The sequence below is a fragment of the Populus euphratica genome, unplaced genomic scaffold (genome assembly GCF_000495115.2).
Source record: "Populus euphratica unplaced genomic scaffold, PopEup_1.0 scaffold116.1, whole genome shotgun sequence".
Taxonomy (NCBI): domain Eukaryota; kingdom Viridiplantae; phylum Streptophyta; class Magnoliopsida; order Malpighiales; family Salicaceae; genus Populus; species Populus euphratica.
In genome coordinates, this window is record NW_011499995.1 from 412,151 (window position 1) to 431,167 (window position 19,017).

At 33.6% G+C, this 19,017-nt stretch overlaps 3 protein-coding genes and 1 long non-coding RNA gene across 7 annotated transcripts; 1 reads left to right on the forward strand and 3 right to left on the reverse strand.

The window, feature by feature from the left end:
• Positions 1–305: 305 nt before the first annotated feature.
• LOC105140600 (GEM-like protein 5) lies at positions 306–1,644 on the reverse strand. 2 transcript variants are annotated; one of them, XM_011047483.1, is made up of 3 exons: positions 1,210–1,644; positions 829–1,106; positions 306–683 (listed from the first exon to the last, which is right to left on the reverse strand). In XM_011047483.1, the coding sequence occupies exons 1-3, from the start codon at positions 1,460–1,462 to the stop codon at positions 477–479; spliced, it is 738 nt and encodes a 245-aa protein (XP_011045785.1). In that variant the 5' UTR covers positions 1,463–1,644; the 3' UTR covers positions 306–476. The 2 variants fall into 2 exon arrangements, with proteins under 2 accessions (XP_011045785.1, XP_011045784.1); XM_011047482.1 differs by having other exon boundaries at positions 308–683; positions 1,214–1,644.
• A 1,925-nt stretch (positions 1,645–3,569) lies between these two features.
• On the forward strand, positions 3,570–7,275 carry LOC105140601 (cysteine-rich and transmembrane domain-containing protein A-like). 3 transcript variants are annotated; one of them, XM_011047485.1, is made up of 4 exons: positions 3,574–3,736; positions 3,862–4,117; positions 6,998–7,060; positions 7,091–7,275. In XM_011047485.1, the coding sequence occupies exons 1-3, from the start codon at positions 3,694–3,696 to the stop codon at positions 7,044–7,046; spliced, it is 348 nt and encodes a 115-aa protein (XP_011045787.1). In that variant the 5' UTR covers positions 3,574–3,693; the 3' UTR covers positions 7,047–7,060; positions 7,091–7,275. The 3 variants fall into 3 exon arrangements, with proteins under 3 accessions (XP_011045788.1, XP_011045787.1, XP_011045786.1); XM_011047486.1 differs by having other exon boundaries at positions 3,570–3,736; positions 3,889–4,117; positions 6,998–7,275; XM_011047484.1 differs by having other exon boundaries at positions 3,575–3,736; positions 6,998–7,275.
• A 632-nt stretch (positions 7,276–7,907) lies between these two features.
• On the reverse strand, positions 7,908–11,512 carry LOC105140604 (protein AUXIN SIGNALING F-BOX 2-like). Its single transcript, XM_011047490.1, has 3 exons — positions 10,550–11,512; positions 9,000–9,495; positions 7,908–8,917 (listed from the first exon to the last, which is right to left on the reverse strand). Exons 1-3 carry the CDS (start codon positions 10,999–11,001, stop codon positions 8,150–8,152), a joined length of 1,716 nt encoding a protein of 571 aa, XP_011045792.1. The 5' UTR covers positions 11,002–11,512; the 3' UTR covers positions 7,908–8,149.
• LOC105140603 (uncharacterized) lies at positions 9,806–10,432 on the reverse strand. Its single transcript, XR_845211.1, has 2 exons — positions 10,299–10,432; positions 9,806–10,265 (listed from the first exon to the last, which is right to left on the reverse strand). It is a non-coding gene; the product is annotated as an uncharacterized LOC105140603 (long non-coding RNA).
• Positions 11,513–19,017: the final 7,505 nt, after the last annotated feature.

The following is a 19,017-nucleotide window of genomic DNA, read 5'->3' on the forward strand; positions in this document are numbered from 1 at the left end:
TAATTTGTTATTTTAATAAATTTGAAAAACAAAAGGTAGTTGTACAAGCCAACAAAGAGGAGGTGGTTATGCCCTTGGAATGACTCATACAACGTCTCTTACCAGCTAAAAACTTTTTTTTTGTATCATTTACATCTTTTTTGATAAATAGTGTTAGTGGTAATGGGTGGTGTAATTACTCATATTGGTGCAGTTCATCCCTGGAGATTTTTTTTGAAATAGATATTTCACCAAACAAAAATCAAAATAGATGTTTCATAAAAATTTAAAAAAAAATCCTTGTTGAATGATCTAGTGCAATATCTATATCATTGTGACAAAATAGTGACATAATTTTATTCACAGAAGAAGATCATAGAAAAGAAAAATGCTTTGCGATATGGTATATGGTAGAGATTTTAACCCAAAAAAAAAAAGACCAGTAATGAAAATCTCTCTGAGAAAGAATCCAATGGGATATGGTAGGGCCACAAATTTTATACAACCATCGGCTCTGCTGCTATGCTTCCTACAGAACTTGAGATACTTTCTGTTAGATGCCGCGATGCTTTCTCATAATTAACGAAGCCCATGAACCAGAAATCATTTCCATCAATTGTAACGATCTGGATGTATCTCTCGGATTGATTCTCCCTCATGACTACAGGATTGATGGTGCCAATCTTGCTCAAAGGTATCATTACCTGTTCCAGCCAAACCTCTGACACTCAATTCAAATGATTCTGATAGATATTGAAGAAATTCTTAAATAGTTATTTCATTGATATTGGTTTGTGCTAGGTGCTATTGATCACACAGATTATGCTGGTTTGTAACCCTTTTCTTTACCTTGTAATAACTCCAAGCTCCCTGGCCTGAGGGTGCTGTGAAAGACAAGGGACGGTCGCTACAGAAAGCTGCATGAGCATCAGATAGATAAAGGGTTCCGGCAACTGGACCTGTTGTTGTGGACAGATAGCAGGCAAATGTCTTCTTCAGCTTTTCATTTGGATTAGTACTTGTGAATGTCTGCTTGTATAGAGCCTCAAACCCACCTCCTGTTAACGCTTTAGCTGTCAGGTTCACCTTGCCCCATGCGGCTCCGGGAACAGATGAATTAGTCCTGACTGTTGAACAAAATGATCATGATGATATTAACATAAAAAGCTCATTTTTTAAATCTGAAATGATCAAAGATTTTAAATCTATTGAATATGATCAAAACATTACATACGGTTGTGCCAGATATTTTGAGCGATGGTATCAGCCTTGGTGCCCCAAGAATTAAACACCTGGAGAATGGATTCCTTACTGCTACGTGATGATTTTTCAATGGGGCTGTACTGGAGGTATGGATGATGGAAGTTCTGGGCTTCATCATCAGTTGCACCCCATAAGGCTGCCTTTTTATTATCTGGATGGCACGAAGGAACAGCAGGATTTCCCATGACACGAGTCCCCCATTTCTCCGAGTTCTCATCATATGGTGGTGATGAGAATGATGAATGACGGGAAGTGCTAGGCAATGAGTCTGACATTGCTCTATGAAAAGGGCTTGCTTCTTTTGACAGTGGTGAGGAGATAGAAGGGTAAAATGGCTATGATTCTTGGTTGGTGCCGTTCATTTTGGGTAGAGAATGATGCAAAACTGTGGCTGTGGGGATGTGTTTTTGGCTATGAGAATATATATGTGGCTCTAACCATAGCATTTGAAGGAGACAGATGCTTATAGCTGACGAGAACACTGCATTGAACCGTACTTGTGGACTTTGACTCTCGTCTAATTAGAAATTTCAAGGGGTATCGACATGGATTTCTTCATTGTTAAGGATAAGAAGCACGGGACATGAAAACGAGAAGGTTGACCATGAATGATATCTTAATGGTGTCTCAAGTTATAAGCTTATTGTAATATTTTTATTATTTTTCTATTAACAAATCAAAATAAACTAATAACACAAAAAATAAAAAATAAAAAATAAATATTTTTAAAATATAAAAATAAATAGGATTAAATAAAAAAAAGTACTAACACTTTACCACTAGATTTAATCCTTGTTAATATTATTAATTATAGTTATTAGACATAGTGACTCCATCAAGGAGCAGGCTTTGAGTCATACAGGTTAGCTTAGATAAATTCAAAAAAAAAATTAAAAAAATGTAAGATTTTAATATTTTATATAAAAATTAAAAAAATAATTTATATAAATATAAAAAATATATTAAAATAATAAATTAAAATATTACTACTCATCCTAAACCATGAAGAAATCCAAGTTGATATCCGTGAAAAATTATAATTACAAGAGTCCAAGTCCACACGTACGGCTTAATGAAATGTTCTAGTCAGCTGTAAGCAACGGTCTCCTTCAAATGCTATGGCCAGAGCCAAGTATATATTCTCATAGCCAAAAACACATCCCCACAGCCACAATTTTGCATCATTCTCTACCCAAAATGAACAGCACCAACCAAGAATCACAGCCATTTCACCCTTCTATCTCCTCACCAATGTCAAAAGAAGCAAAAAATATGTATGTATCTCAGGTAACTTGAGTTCTAAGTTGGCTCGACAGGAAAATAATACTAAAATAGTTTTTTTTTTAAATTACTTATAAGTTTAAATTTTGCTAGATTTAAATTCAGCCAAGATCTTGAATTATCTGAGTCTTGAACCAAATTAAATCTAATAACTACTTGTAGCAATAATAATAACAAAAGGTAATTTAATTATAAAAGATGTAGTTTAATTTATTAGATTTTAGATTTATTTTTTAGAGATTATCATTTCGAGTTTTATAAATTTTAAAATTATTAAAAATTTATGTGATAATTAACTTTAAAACTTGAATTAATCAGGATACACACGATTTAATACCCATGATAATAAAAAAAAATATATATACCTGAACTTATAATTGAACTCCAGAAAATCATTTATTTGCCCTTGAAGCCCAATGTATGAAGCTTCTATGTCTGCCCATGAAACTTCACATTTCCTTTATACAAGTTATAACAATTTATTTTTTCACTCATAATTTAAATTTTCTTACCCTGTTATTTTAAATTTAACCCGAATAAAATTTCAAATTATAATTTAAATTTTTAATTAATAAGTTAAATTAATTTTAATAAAATAACACACAGAAAAACTCTTATGAAATATATGTTTAGAAATAATTATTACTTAATTATTTATCAAATCAATAACTGTCAATAGTGTTTTGTACCTCTGAAGTGAATTTAGTTTTTAATTTTTCTTACCTTACGGATTCTTAATTTAATGTAAATAACTGTCAATCAGTTGCACTTGCACGTGTTTCTCGATTTTAAGAGATTTTTTTTTTAATCTGAGTATTCTAACATTCTTTTTAGGAACGAGGCTAATTTTTTTTGTATTTATACACGAAACAAATACTAAACATGAATAAGAATTTTATGTCTGAACAAAATGATCAGACTTTTATTACAACGGAAGAACCAAGAAGCAACAGTAACCTAGCCTTCAAATCAAGACCGTTTGATCTATGATTTGTCAATATCATCCAGCGGCTACAAGAAAGAACTCACCAACATAAACTAAGACCATCCTCACAAACCCGTTAAGAAAATCAATGGCTTACTTCATCTTCAAGTTAAACAATATGAACACTTGACGAACACAAAGGAAAGCCACTCAATCATCTTCTTCTTCTCTTCATTCTCTTGAAGATGAGTTACCAAAAAGCCGCTCATCAACCCTACCCTCCTTCAGGTAATCAAACTCTTTTAATTCCTTAATTATTATTATTATTAATTTCTTTTTCTTTTTCTTTTTTCTGTTTTGAGTTTAGAATTTGGTTTATGTTTTTTGTTTTTTTTTAATTTTAATTGGGACAGGGTACTCACCACCTTACCCACCACCAGGGTACCCCCCAACAACACCACCGTACGGAGGGTACCCACCTCCTGGAGCACCACCACCAGGGTACCCTGGATACCCACCACAGGGGCCACCTCGTGGGTACCAAGGGTATTTCGCTGAAGGGTATCCACCACCACCACCGCCTCCAGGTCCGCAACAGTACCAAGAGTGTTATCACTATGAACATCATCATTACCAGGAGGATGGTTGCTCTTCGTTTTTACGTGGTTGGTATGTTTCATATCTATTTGCTCTGTTTCTTCCGTCTTTCTTTCTTCTTTTTTTAGGAGGGGGGGGGGGGATTTGGTGCTATGTGGTTGGGTTGAATTTTGTTTAATGTTATGGTATTCCATTATTGATGATTGTTTTTGTGAGATCTTGTCTTGAATTTAGTTTAATATCATGGGATTCAATCAATGATGGAACTTTAAGTGTTTAGGATTGGAAAATAATTCAGTCTTGGCGGCTTCTCCGAGCTTATCAGTCTCACTGTGAAGTGTTTAGGATGCTGTTTAATCAGCTGATAACTAATTCCGTAGTAGAAACTTCTCTGATCTTATACTGTCTGTAATGAATCACACTTGACTTGTTAAGGGTTTTTATTAGCAATATGAGGTGGGTAGGATGGCATTGAATCGGACATTATCTATGTAGGAATCGGTTGAGCATCTAAGCTACAAGAGAACCAGAAAGTTGTTCTCCACCTATTTACTTCTGTGGAAACCTAACTATTGCAAGGCTAGAGCACATATTCTTTGTTTAGTCAATCTTTTGCTTACAGCCGAACTTTACTACAAAGAGTTTGAAATAATTCTTAACGAAAGAAAAGCCATCCTATGTTAAAGAAGCTAGATTGTGTTGCAGATCTGCTTTGCAGCCTAACTTTAGAATACAAAGTTTGAGATATTTGCTAAACGTATAACAGCTACGCACATCTAGCACTTTTTAATGGCTATTTCATATCTCTGGCTAGTACTTATGAAAATTCTGAAAACAATGTAGTAGATTAGAACTGTCTATCTACCTAACAAAGGTTGTCGATTGTCGGAAAGCTATGGAAGGGTCTTGAATAAGCCTTGTCTTGAATAAGCCTTGTAGATCATTAAAAACCTGCCATGGTTAATTGATTAGCATACTGCTTAAACTTAATGGATTCAAACCACCCAGAACTGAACAAGCTAACTTGAAAGTGATGAGGTTTGACTAGTTGACTTAGGTCCTCCTCAATACCTGTAAGGTCTTGGTGAAATTGGTGCAAAATTAGCAGGAGGCTTGTGATGTCTGGTGTTCAGTGACTTCCTCTTAGTTCAGATACATGTAGATTTCTAGTTCAGAGTGATGTTGGTAAGGAAAATTTAGGTCTTCTATTTCTTTTGGGTTTTATCATGTGATTTGGAATTGCAAGTTATTTGAGAATTACTGTTTTTCTCTTGCCACCAAAGCAAGTGAACCTTGGAGCTTTAATCTACAGCATTCTTGTTAACTGAAGCCCCAAAGGGAAAATCAATTTGGATTTTCCTCATGCTCTTCTTTACAAAAAAATGTGTGAATACTCTTACATCACTGTTTAACTATGTCAGTAGCGCAAGTTTGGATTCTTTTTAAATTCTGGTTAGGGCATTAGGTAGCTTATTTAGATGCAAAGTTTTAGAGTAACTAGGAAGGAGTAGAAACAGGGAGTTTGTAACAGAAAGGACATGGAGAAAATGTGTGATGATAGATGATTACAGATAATAACCAAAATGTTGAAAAATTTAGTACTAGAAAGTTGTTCTCTTCTTAAAAACTTCATCAACCTAGCACGAATTTAATTTGGAACTGCCCAGCATGAGTTTGAAGCAGTAAATAACTAGACCAAAAAACATGCCCTATAACTATCTGTAATAGATTATTACTAACTCATTGAGGGTTTCCTTCAGCAATACGAGGTAGCTTGGATGTCATTGAACTGGTGAAGTTGGTTGAGCACCTTTAATCTTATTATAGGACCTGGATAATTGGCTTCATTATCATAGTTCGCCAGTTCTGTGGAACCTTCCTACTACTTGAAGTCCCATTGTTGGGGCACATTGAAATTTCTCCACGCCACATGTCATGTTGAAACAGTTCAATGATAAAACTTGAAACTACCTATTGCAAGACTGGATCGGAGATACTGAATTAGTTTAACGACATGTATCTATTATTGTCTTACAACCTAACTTTACACATGGTTTGAAACAATTATGACACTTAATAACAGCGTTTGGATGTTAAATGAGCTTAATGGTGTATTCAAGTCTTAATGTCACAACCTAACTTCAGATTTCAGAAAACAAGGTCTTTAACAGCTGGCCACCATACAACAGCAGGCTGCCATATGCATCTATCAGCTTTTAATGACTAGAATAAGCTCTGGCTAGTGTACTATTCCTATGAAGGTCCTGAGATGGAGTAGAAAATAAGCGTCTATGCTTGTCACTAAAATTGGCAATTGGAAAGAAACAAAGGACCTCGAATACGCCCTATAGAACATTAAACACCTGACTTGGTCCATGTATTACTATACTGTTTACACTTGTACGATTCAGTTCTCAAAAGAGTCAGAACACAAGCTATCTCACAAGTCGACAAGGTTTGATTGGGTGACTTCAGTCCTAGTCAGTATGTTTATGTTCATATCTATAAGGTCTGGGTTCCCTGCGATCAACAGGATGCTTTTGATACCTTGTGATCATTGTCTTTGAGGTTTCTCTTTCGATGAACATTTATGTCATTCCTTGTTTGATATTAGATCTTGTTGCCATATCCCAGGGCTTTCAGCAACTCTTAATGCAGCAAATGCATATAGGTTTGTCACCTGGTTGGTTAGCGATCTGGGATTCTTTTACCCATCGATCTGCTTTGCAAATGGGGGAGCACTTAATGCTTTCTCTTTGCTGTGAATGCTCCCAGTCGCTTAGCTGTTGGCATATCATATTGCTGAATCCTCAGTTACTTTACCCTGCAATGTTTATAATCATGGCATCTACCTCATTTTTTTGTAATGACTTCATTTAAATATACTTGAATGATGACCTTTATTCTTCATTATTGATGTGATAATGATGATTATTTATTGTGCATGTGCAGTTTGGCCGCGCTATGTTGCTGTTGTGTGTTGGAGGAATGCTGCTTCTAAATTTATACTGCTTCGTTGAGCTTCGAATGATGTGTTGAGCTTCGAATGATGTATATGGCTTCGCATTCTTCTTATCTAGAATTGTATGGATTTCTATGTACATGTAATTTAATAGTGTCATTTCCTCCAACTTGAAAACAGTTTAGATATGCCTCAATGCTATTGTCTCGCGCACCTTCTTGATTTTAATGTGGCTTCCTTGATAAATCTGGCAAAGCTTGTTTTTTAATTACTACTGTGCTGAAAGCTTCTCGCAGAGAAAGCTTTATATTTATAGGCGACTCCTGACATTTGAGGGATCATGGAAGGTGGAAAAGATCTCGATGAAATTAATAACTAAGGCTGTAACTTGAAAGCTAATGGTGGACTGCTTATATTATCAGAAAGAACCAACAAAAGAAGCTGGCACGAAGATTCCAGGAAAATTCTCCTTCTGGAGGGGAAGCATAAGTTGGGACACTTTCAACTACAGGAGAGGAGTTGCGCAATGTGAAATTTCGAACATCTCATCATCTGCTAGAAGCCAAGAATTCACTGATGCACTGACGTTGACTATTGTTCAAGTTTCTCGTTAGTTGCTTGCAAACATGATACGATATATTTCCCAACGCTTCTGATTCTGATTCTGATTCTGCGGTACTAAAATGCTTCGTAGCTTCTAAATTTAGCCACAGTTGGAATTTTCTTGACCCGAAGAACTTCCTTTGATCCTGACGAACAGCTTTCAAAAGAAGCGAGGATAAATACATGGCAGCTCCATTAACTCCACACAAGGAACGTGTCATTAACTCTTCTGCCCCGTACTCTATATCTTGACAATCTTTGAGTATCTTCACAACTGGAAGGTAGGCAAACTCGTACTTGAGAATCCAATTCCTGATGGAACTGGCTGATCATGCCAATACTAGCACAGTTATGTATTTATAAAAACATCCAAGTACAAAGTAGCAAATCTCTTACAAATTAAAAAATAGTAGCATGCCACTAGAACACCAACAGGCTAAAAAATCCATAAAATCAGCTGGAGCTGGCCTAAACAAAGTACTACTACTTAATAACAAAGAAATGCCAGGTAGGGCCAAAAACACACACCCTAGATTCACCTATAAAGTCCACACGAACTCTGGTGCATCTTTCCTTCGCCCTGCCAAAGTCCGATATAAGAACATCTTCTCTACTTTTTGCCTATCATCAGCGGTAATATCCATCTGGTCACTTTCATTTATGATCTCCACATTAAGCCTCGGCATCTTCTTCGCAAGGGACTTGCAGCCTCCAAGTGTAACGTCGCAGGATGACATCCAAAGGGATCGCATTGTTTCATACTTTCCCACGTCCATTAAAAGTGCTGCATTACCAAAAGGGCAGTCCCTTATCTCAAGCTTGCGAAGTTTCTTGCAACCATTCAATAGATACTGCATTCCCTTGTCAGTGTCCCCAGCGAATGCAATAGAAAGCATTTCAAGCTGCTCGGCATACATTCCAATGTAGAGGAAAACTTTATCGGTCAGCAGACCAGACATTGACAACCGCCTGAGCCCCTTGCATGAGTGAACAATAGCCCCAAAACCTTCATCCAATGGCTGATTGGTATCAGTGTCCGGTTTTGTGGGGTCAAGGATGCACAACCTGAAACGGGTAAAATTGGGGCAGTTCTTAGCTACAGTTATGAGGGCTGCATTGGTCATCTGCTGACAGAAGTATAGGATTGAGTGAAGGTTGGGGCAACCACTTGAAAGAGCAACCAAGCCCACTTCAGTCACAGCTGCATTCCCAACAAATGGATCAGAAGGAAAGACCCTTATTTCCTGCAAATCTTTGCAAGTGGAAGCTACAACTTCTAATCCTTCATCTCCAATGCAGTCCAGTATCTGCAGATATTGCAAAAACCATTGTCAGTCATCGTGAGAAAAAGTGAACTTGTGATTCCTAAAAACAGGTGAACAGGCATACCCATAAGCGCTGGAGTTTCCTGCAGCGACGAATTAGCTTTATGAGCTCGGTCCCATGAATTCCTGGAGCATAGCTTAGGTTCAAGGAAGTCAGGTTCGGGCAAATTAAATGAAAAGCTGATAGGCATTGAGGAGCAGCCTCCAGAAACCCTGACAAACTCTTGACTGACTTACACTTTTGAAGAGCAGTCACTAATTTATTATAGGTCTCAGAATCTGGATCGTGCACGTAAGACCCTACACCTAAATCCACTAAATGAGGTGCTCTCATCAATATTTTTTGAAGTATATCAAGTGGCACGGCATGATTTAACCTCAAACTCCTCAGATTAGGAGATCTAGCTACAAGTCTCTCAAGAGCTGCTAAATTGACATCTCCTTTGAGACACGCAAAATTAAGTGATACAAGAGAAGTACAAGTGTCAGGAAAGAAGCTAAGCCAATGGCCTCTATGATCCTCGACATCATTTTCTTGCAGGTCCAGCTCCCTCAGAAACCTGGGTCGAAGAATGACGTTCAAAGTAGTTAGAGCATAGCTAACTATCTCAATATATATACATCTCTTGAAACCCCTCATGCCATTTCCTTCTATTCATATTAAATCAATCAAATGATTGTTGCTCCTTGTTTACTCAGCATTTTATCTTTCAGATGCTTTTAAAAAGATCAAATTGGATAACAATTTCACAAATAATTGAAACCTCAAACATGAATGACCACCTGGACTACAATGAGCTGCACTTAAAACTTAAATGGAAATTAGAAGTCGAACTTCAGAGATCATAAAGAGAGCTTTATATATATATATATATATATATTGAGCAATGGGGGCGTCAGTAACCCTTATAAATAGCAATAAAATAGAAAAGCCTTCTGTATTAATTAGCAGGCCTGTAATGATGACTGTGTACATATAGACACTTAAAAGACGTGTAATAACTCACAGATTATGAATTGAAAAAACACAAAATAGGCACTAGGGGGAACGTAAAGAACATTATAAGTAATAATAAGATGAATATAGCTGAATCACATATGCTTCGAGATCACAAACAAAAGAAACACCGAATCATCCGGCAATTTCACTATAAAGTTATACCAAGCTAACTCCACTACTTTACTCTATGCTCAACTCCTAGCAAGCAATTAAGAGCATTGACTGCCTAATAGCCACACATTCACCATCAATTAGACAACTGCAGAACCCCATACAATACTGTCAAAGAAACCAAAACCCAAACTACAAAACAAAGAATAAGAGTCCCCACTAATAACTATCCAGTCAAAGGCATTCCAAGACCAAATTACCAGAAAGAACCCAAACATACTTGACACTTGCCCTTGTATTCAACAATTGACAACAACGATAACCCGAACAGTGCTGACATTTGCACTAGCATTCAACAATTAGCAATCAAAACCATGCTAAGAAACCTACTTTTCTAATATAAAGCTTAAACAATTTCTAACCAAAAAAATCAGCAATAATTACAAACTGAGATGGCTAGATAGATAATCAAACAAAAACCCACAAAGGAAAGCATTTCTTACCTACAATTAGAAGCAATAGCAGCAAGGCCATCAGTGCTGAAGCCTTCACAACTAACAAGAACCAAGGACTTGAAATTGGCAAAAGACCTTGAAATCAGCTCCAAGCACTCATCGGATATTATCATCCTCTTCAACTTGAGCTCCTCTAACCCCATATTATTCCTTGCAAAAGCTTCAATCCATGGATAAACAAAGCCTCCCCAATCATGAGGAACCAAATTAAAATCGGCAAAATGAGGCTTTCCTTTCAAAGTGATAGATTTCAAACCTGGAAACCTCTCAATCACTCTCTCAGGACTAATTGCATAACAATTCCCTACAAAAACCTTTTGCCTGCTAGTACTTTCGATTTTGTACCATGGTTTGCACACTTGAGACACTGAGTTCCTGTCTCTTTGTGATGTTACAAAATCGAAAATATGCTCTAATACTTCATCAGGGAAATAATTCATTTTTATTCAAAAACTTCTAAAAAAAACAAAGAAGAGGACGAACCCAGATCTAGAAACTAAAAAATTTGATCTTTACAAAAAAGGAAACAGATCTAGAGATCTAAAAACCAAATGGGTTTTATTAGAAATGAGAAAAGACTCAAACGTTCTCGAGAAAGTGAAGGAAAATTTTTTGGGTTTTTTCTCTTTATGAAATGATAATGTTGTTGAATCAGATAGTGATGATTACATCACATAGAACTGAAAAAAAAATCAAAAACAAACAACATAAACTGATCAAAAAAACAGAGATCTGAGAATCTCAGGTTTCCATAACTGGAGATTCTTAACTAAATCAAAACCCCATGATAACAATGATAGGAACCAAAAACCAAAGAAATGAAATGGTGTTATAAAGAGAGAGACCAACACGTATTCCTACTTCAAGTTCAGATTTTTCATCTCTCCCCTTCTCTCTAAACTCAGAGAAAAAATTGTTTTTTGAGTTTAACTCAAGTGAGAAGTGACTAGTATCTTAACTTAACCATGGTTATAAATAATGTTTCCTTTAAACCATGGTTGGTTTTTTAAGAGATCTAAGGGTGAGAGTCATCTACTTAAAAAGTAGAGAGAGTCGTGACCGTTGGTTGGTGTGACATGCATGTGTCCTTATCTCTGCTAAAAGTCTTCTTGTTAAAGAGACGAGTAGTAATGGATTGCTAGCTAACAGGACATTGAGTTCGTTTAATTTACGTTAGATGCCACGGTGAAGATAAGATTTTTGTTTTGTACTCGCGAGTGTGAGAGCACTCGCTTTCTCTGACATAGACATCACCATGTGAGGAGGCATCGTCGGCGACCCAGTTGAATAGATGATGGTAAGGAGGAGAGAGTATGCAGGTTTTGTACTCTCTGAGACGGGTTTTTATTTTGTTTCCACAAGAAATGAGGACCTTTTCTGTGTGTCAGCAATTTTTTCTATTTTCTCTGAATTTTGTTGGGTTTTTTTTTTTTCTGATTTGCTTTGTGGATAATTGAGAAATGGGTGAGCTTTTAATGATTAGGGAATCCAGTAAAAGGAAAGGAGAGAAATGATTTTGACAAAATCTAAGACTGGGTTTAATAAATGTGTCTGTACTGGAAATTTATGTTTTGCAGATTCAATACTTGAAGACGTTTCCATTCTGTAATTGTGGATGTTATACTATGTGATAGCTGTGGCTATTTTCCCCTTCCCATTTCTCTCCAAGCTGTCTGAAATTGATTTCTAGTCATTTAGGGTTTACTCAAATTATTTTATTGGTTAAGTTAATTCAATCTTTAAATTGGATAGTTCACATTGAGTGTTATGGATTATGATAATTCTTCCTTATATTTACCAAACAAATAATGAATTTAATCTAGTTATGATTGTGAGCAGGTTTGGAACTCGATCCTAGCTAGGAATTAGATTAAATTGAATTGATGGGTTGGCGTATTAACCTTATTAAGCTAGACATGGTAATCTATAGATCTAGCTGATTTAATAAAATTAATCATGTTATTTGTTATGATTCTACAAAGATCATACATAAGATATAAAATTTTAATTTTATTATAACCGAAGTTATTAAACTCAGCTTAATATATGATTTGACTTTGAAGTCATAAATTTAATAAATTAATATGGATTAACTTAGATTAATCTAAAATAATTTTAATTTAATTTTTTTTATATAGTTAAAATAAAGTTATTTTAAAGGGAAATTTTTTAAAAAAATTAACTTGATTTCAATTGGTCATGATTTGACCTACTAAATTAAATTTTTAAAAATTTAATTAAATTTTGAATGGATTATGATTTGGCATATCATATTAATTGAATTCAAAAATCTTTTTTAAAAACCCAAATCAAGTTGATCGGCTGTTAAACAAATCTATTAGGCTAGCAGAGTAAAACTGGGTTTACTGTGCTCATAGCATTTCTTAATACATCGCACGAAATAGCACGTATGGAATGCTATGAATGGATCGTGTATGATGGAACAGAATGTTACGGAATTGAATAGTTTTTACTTTTCTACATTTTAAGAAGTTATATTTGCTATCTGCAGAGAAATCGCGTGGTGATTTTGCATATATAGGATCTTTTTAAGATTCAAATAAAAATAAAAAAATAAAAACCCTTCAGTAACTAATTAAGGACAGCACGCAATTAAACCAAGATAAAAATATCGGATATTCTCATAGATGTAGATTTGAAGTTATTGGAACCGTGAAAACATGACAAAAACCCGCAGGGTTTGAGATCATTCAAAGAACAATAAATGAAGGAAAAGAAAACAAAGAGGAGAGATGAAATAGTTATTTTTATTGGTGAGAAATCATCTTTGAATTTGTTTACGAGAAAAGGTTTGCTTGCCATTACAGATTTGAATTTTGCATCCAATTCGTCTCAAGTCGCCATGTACGACTCAATAGAAAAGAAACAAGCTACATTATCAGCTTTCATTGGACGAAAGAAGTCTTTGATCTAAAGCTGTTAAGATTTTCACGAGAAAATGAAAGAGATCAGCTTTAACCCATTGTCACGAGCACATCTAGGCGAATTTAATTACTGTGAAAGGTGTAAAAAAATAAAATTATTATCTAGTTTTATGGTAATTAAAACTCGTAACTAATTTTTAAATATTTTAATTTAGATAATGGGTTGATCATGCTAAATAAAAATAGATATCATTTAAAAATATATTATGTAAGATAAGTTATATTATTATTTAATTTTAATTATAAAAATATATATTTATACACAAATGTCAAAATTTATATAAAATAAAAATAATAGGTTAATTGGAAGTAAAAATCTTCGCATAATGATATGAGATTTTACCCATAATAAATTAATTATTGCCCCCAAGCTAGCATATTCATTATAAAAAAACACAAATATTTCACCCAACTCAATTTTTATAAACAATCATAATTGAACATAGAAAAAAAATCATGAAAATATATGAATTTGTTCAAAACAACAAACACCGACACACGCAATTGTGATTCACAATTCAACAAAACAAATCAAAAATTGTTTGAACGTCGAAATAACATAGGGGATTAAAAAGTGACATTTTCGAGTCGGAGTGTGTTGGAACTGGCCGGAGAGGCTGGAATGAGAAAATAAAAGTGCTGGAAAATAACATCATCGGCTTGTATACAATACGCGTGCAGCGATAGGTTTTATTTCGAGGCTGCTTTAAGCTTACTGGTTGGTCAAAGAGACACGTGGCCTATACCGTGGGTGGTGGCGGTGCAAGTCACCTCCATTGCTGCTAGGAGATCGGGTGCTAGGAAGTTGCTGCGATGATGATACTGGAATTTCCATGAAGTTTGTGAACTTTGGATTTTTTTGTGTTTTCTTGTCTTTTTTTTTTGTTGTTTGTTTAGATTTTTCTTGCAAGATTCTCTCTTTTTAACTATGGAGGGTCTCTTTTATTTTTTTTCTTCTCTTCTATTTATATTATTTATGATCTCTTGTAAAATAAAAATGAAATAATATTAGGCAATTACATTATTTCCTTCTTCACTATAAATTTCTAATTAATTAAACTTTATCTTTTTAAAATGTATGATCGTTTTTATTAATTTTTTATTAATTTTACTTGATTTTATTTATTTTTTGCATAATTCCCCATTATTATTTTTAGTTCCTAATCACATCAGTCCTTTTCATTTTCTCAGTTTTTTTTTTTAACTCCGTAAATTCTTTATTATTATCATCACCATCATAATAAAAATCAAATGAATTATCAAAATTTAAATATAATTTTTTAAAAACACAAAAAAGAATGGGAGGTTATGACATATCAATGTTCACTAATCACTATCATGTACTTTATATGCAAGTACATAGATGCAACTAAACACAACTATTTGGTTTGGCAACAATATTTCTACTTTAATTCGTAACAAGGACAAGACGAAGAAAAAAGAAAAAAGAAAAAAAGAAAAAAGGGGGGGGAGGGCATCATCTTTATCTAGCTGATAATTAGACTTTCACTGATTATTTCCTTATCCAGGAACAAACTCCGACAGTGCTGTGCTTAAAAGCACATATCTCCTTTTCCCCTACAAAACGCATGAAACTGCGTTTGCAAGCAACCCTCTTGCCGTCACAAATAACAATCCAAGGTCGTATATGGATCAGTTTCTACTGACGTATATCTTTTATTGCTTTAAAACGAAAATGGCGTCTTCATTAGGGTTCTATAAGAGCTGTTATATCCCAAATTCCCAATGACTGAGATGGCCCTCCTCCTTTTTATTACTTTGGTTAGGTTGTGGATTGATGTAAAGTGCTCTAAAAAAGTGCATTAATTTTAAACCTCTCTTCCTCGGCCCAGAAAAGCAAAGCATGGAGGTCACTCGTCAATAATAAAGTATACTTGACAATACCGTGGCCAGCATGAGAGCTCTCTCTTCTAAATTTTCACCATGTAAAGTACAAAGTAAATATACATACTATGATTATGATTATAGTGGTTTTCTAAAATATATTTTATTTAAAAATATATTAAAATAATATTTTTTTATTTTTAAAAAATTATTTTGACCATCAAAATAATATATAAATATTAAAAAACTACTAATTTAAAGTAAAGAAAAAATTTAAAAATTTAAAAATATTTAAAAAATATTTTTGAAATAAAAAAACAAATATGTCAGGATAGCTGTGAATTGCAATCTCGTCAACCATTTGTGGCTTTGACCACATGCTGCCATAGGCTCACTCTTTTATCCTATGGTTTCTTGGCTTGAAGCCGCCTCGTGAGTCAAATTGTCATGGTGCGAAATGATAACTAGGGTTCTTCCTTGACACAATATGCCTTGTTCAAGCCTTTGCAACGACAGAACATAATCTGTGATCATTGGTGAATTATTCAAGTTTATGTATTCTCAATTTTTTTATTTAAAAAAAAAGAAGCTCTATCATGGTCAGGCCGAAGGAACTAAACCATCGCACCAGTTTCAATGGTTCTAATTTATTTAGAATATATATATAGCAAAAAAAGATGTAAATTTAATGAACATACCCACCAAATTAAACCTAATAACTTCAATATTGTCTTTGGACCCATCTCGAAATGAACCTAGCCAACTCCAAAGTCAAAGATGCTTTGCTTTTGTGTTTCGAAAGTCATGTTCGGATCAGACTTGGTTGCATTTTGAGTTGGAATTCAAGAAAATGCAACAAGACAAAAAAATAAAAGCACTAATCTAAGTGTAGGAACTGATTTAAGATTACCATAACTATTGAGATGCAAAAAAATACCGATGACCCTGCATCCCTTCTTACCTTACAAATTCTTCTCATTGACTGAACATTTTCTTGAAAATCCCTAAATGATTGGATGATTTTAATTAATTGATTAGAAATTAAAATGAAGTAGCCAGGACTTTATCACTCGCAAATGTCGTGGGTGGAGACCGGTGACTCACCTGTATAAAGTATGATTTTTCCATAACTCAAGCAAGCTTCTTGCACTGTCAATTTACTTCCTTTTCACATTTTTGGTTTTGTCGGAGTAACATTTACGTACTGAGCACATAATTCTGTCCTCCCTGTCATGATCTGGACAACCTCTAGAGCCAGTAGAAAAGAACAAGAACCATGCGTACCAAGATAAACATGTTTTATTCTTATTTTTCCTCGTTTAAAGGAATTAAAAGAATTAGAGGTGGGATAATAACCTCATATCTTAATATCTTTGGCTAAACCTGGCATCCTTGTCAAACATGCTGAGATTGGGCATGTATAAAGTTAGCAAACTATTAAATCTAACATTTCTAGATGTAATTAAACATTAATCTCAAATATATATGAGTCAGTAAATTGTTTGTCTCGGCATCCTTAGATCCATTTAAGTATTGAGCCAACACACACTGTATATTTTTTTCAGAGTTTTTTTTTAAATATCAGTTTTTTAAAAATATTTATTTGAGTATTAGAAAGTGTTTAAATTTACTAAAAAAAATATTTGCAGGTGTCAAACACAAGGCACCAGCCATCTCAACTAAAAAAAAACAGATCAAATTATTAAAAGAAAAAAATTAACTAATTATTAAGATATAAATATTATCCTCAAACTACTTGTGACCAGACACACAACAACGTTAACATATATATAGACACACACTGCCTGCATCATGTTCCCATATTTGCATATGATGCTATAAGCCGTAGATTGTACATATACACACAGGAAATGATCGTTGCATAGAGCGTGGCGAAGGGTGAGGGAATTTCAGAACGATGTTATGCACGTGTTACCTTGTTATGTGACTGTAAATAAAGATTGTGAAAAATATAATAAAATCTTTTATTATAACGTAATTCCCAGTAAATTGCTATATAAATATTTTGTTTTTCTGTAACCTACCACTAACATCTGTCGTATGGTAATGCTACGTCAGGTAAAAAAGCACAGTAAAGGGTGAAGTTGAGAGAATATAAAGACATGCAAGGGGTGGTTCCCGCCCAAAAAAAAAACCCATGCCATCTGGGATTCCCTTTACTTGCTTGACAAATCATAGGAAAATTTTGTGTTTTTTTGTTTTTTGTCATTTTGCAAAACATTATACCTCAATTATGCTGAAAACCAGCCACTGACCCAGTCGTTGTTGCAGCTGATACATGTATATGCAGTACTGCTATTATTTCCTGTAAATTGCTGTTGTCGTAACATCATCTTGTGTCCGGTCCTGCCATGTCAATTTTGTCACCCACAATAAATGTAACATCTTCAATCTCTCTCTCTCTCTCTCTCTCGGAAAGAGTTCCATTTCACTTTATTCTCCTTCTTCGAATTTCATGTTTTTAGGTTTTTTTTTTTTTGAATTTTTTACTGGTTGATCCCTTATGCTCGATAATTCTTTTTAATGTGTGTATATATAGACCTTAAATGTCTAGCATAAATTGTTAAATTAACATATGATATTCTCATTATATGTGGCTTTCATATATTGGGTTAATTAATATCATATATTTGAAAAACAAATTATCTTTATATAGTGTATTTTTATTTTAAAAATATATTTAAATTATGAGCATATAATAATTTGAATAAAAATAGTTTTACGTATTTTTGTAAGACCGCTGAAGTATTTTAGTTTGATATAAATCTCAAAAATAATTAGTGAGGGGAATATCGCCTGAATTTAGTAATTTTAAATTAGTATATTAGATGTTAGAAGATATTTTATAAGATAATTATATTTATCTTATAATACATTAATTGATTTCATGAAACTATGCGTTGATTAAAACAAGGCATGAAAGAATTAAGGATATATTGGTTAATAGGGCGGGATGGACCAATTATGGAAGGGTAATAACACAATTTTAAAGTTTTTGCCACTTTTAACATATGTTAAAAGTAATTTTATTAATTTAAAATTTAACATATTTTTTTATCAAAACCAAACCAACTTTTATTACCTTTTTTGAGTTTTCACACTGAATTATTTAAAAAAATTAAAATATTATTATTTTAATAAAAAAATCAATAAATTATAATTAGATTGTCAAAACACATTAAATTTTTTTTATATATATTTTTTAATCTGTTCTGACTCTAATTTTAAAATAACTAGATTCTGAATCAACATTTAAATTAAATTTTAAAATTATGATTATATTATATTTGAGTGGATAGAGGGGGTTGAAAATAAGAGTGGAATGTTACTTTATCTTAGAACAAAAACAAACAAATAAATAAAAGAAAGAAACCACTTCAAATATTTTTTTCCTCAACATAAAAAATCTAAAATGATAGGAAAATGAGTGCATTTATTCATTTGACCTTTACAACAAATTGTTTTAGGTAAATTATTTTTTTTATTTTACAACTAAGTTTTTAAATATTATACTTTGTAATATAAAATCTAGAGATGAGTAACACTTTATATTTTTAAGAATTAGCGCAAGAAAAAAATCAATAAAAACATATATTTATTTACAAAACTATCATTTATTTAAAATAATCACTAAAGAACATTTCT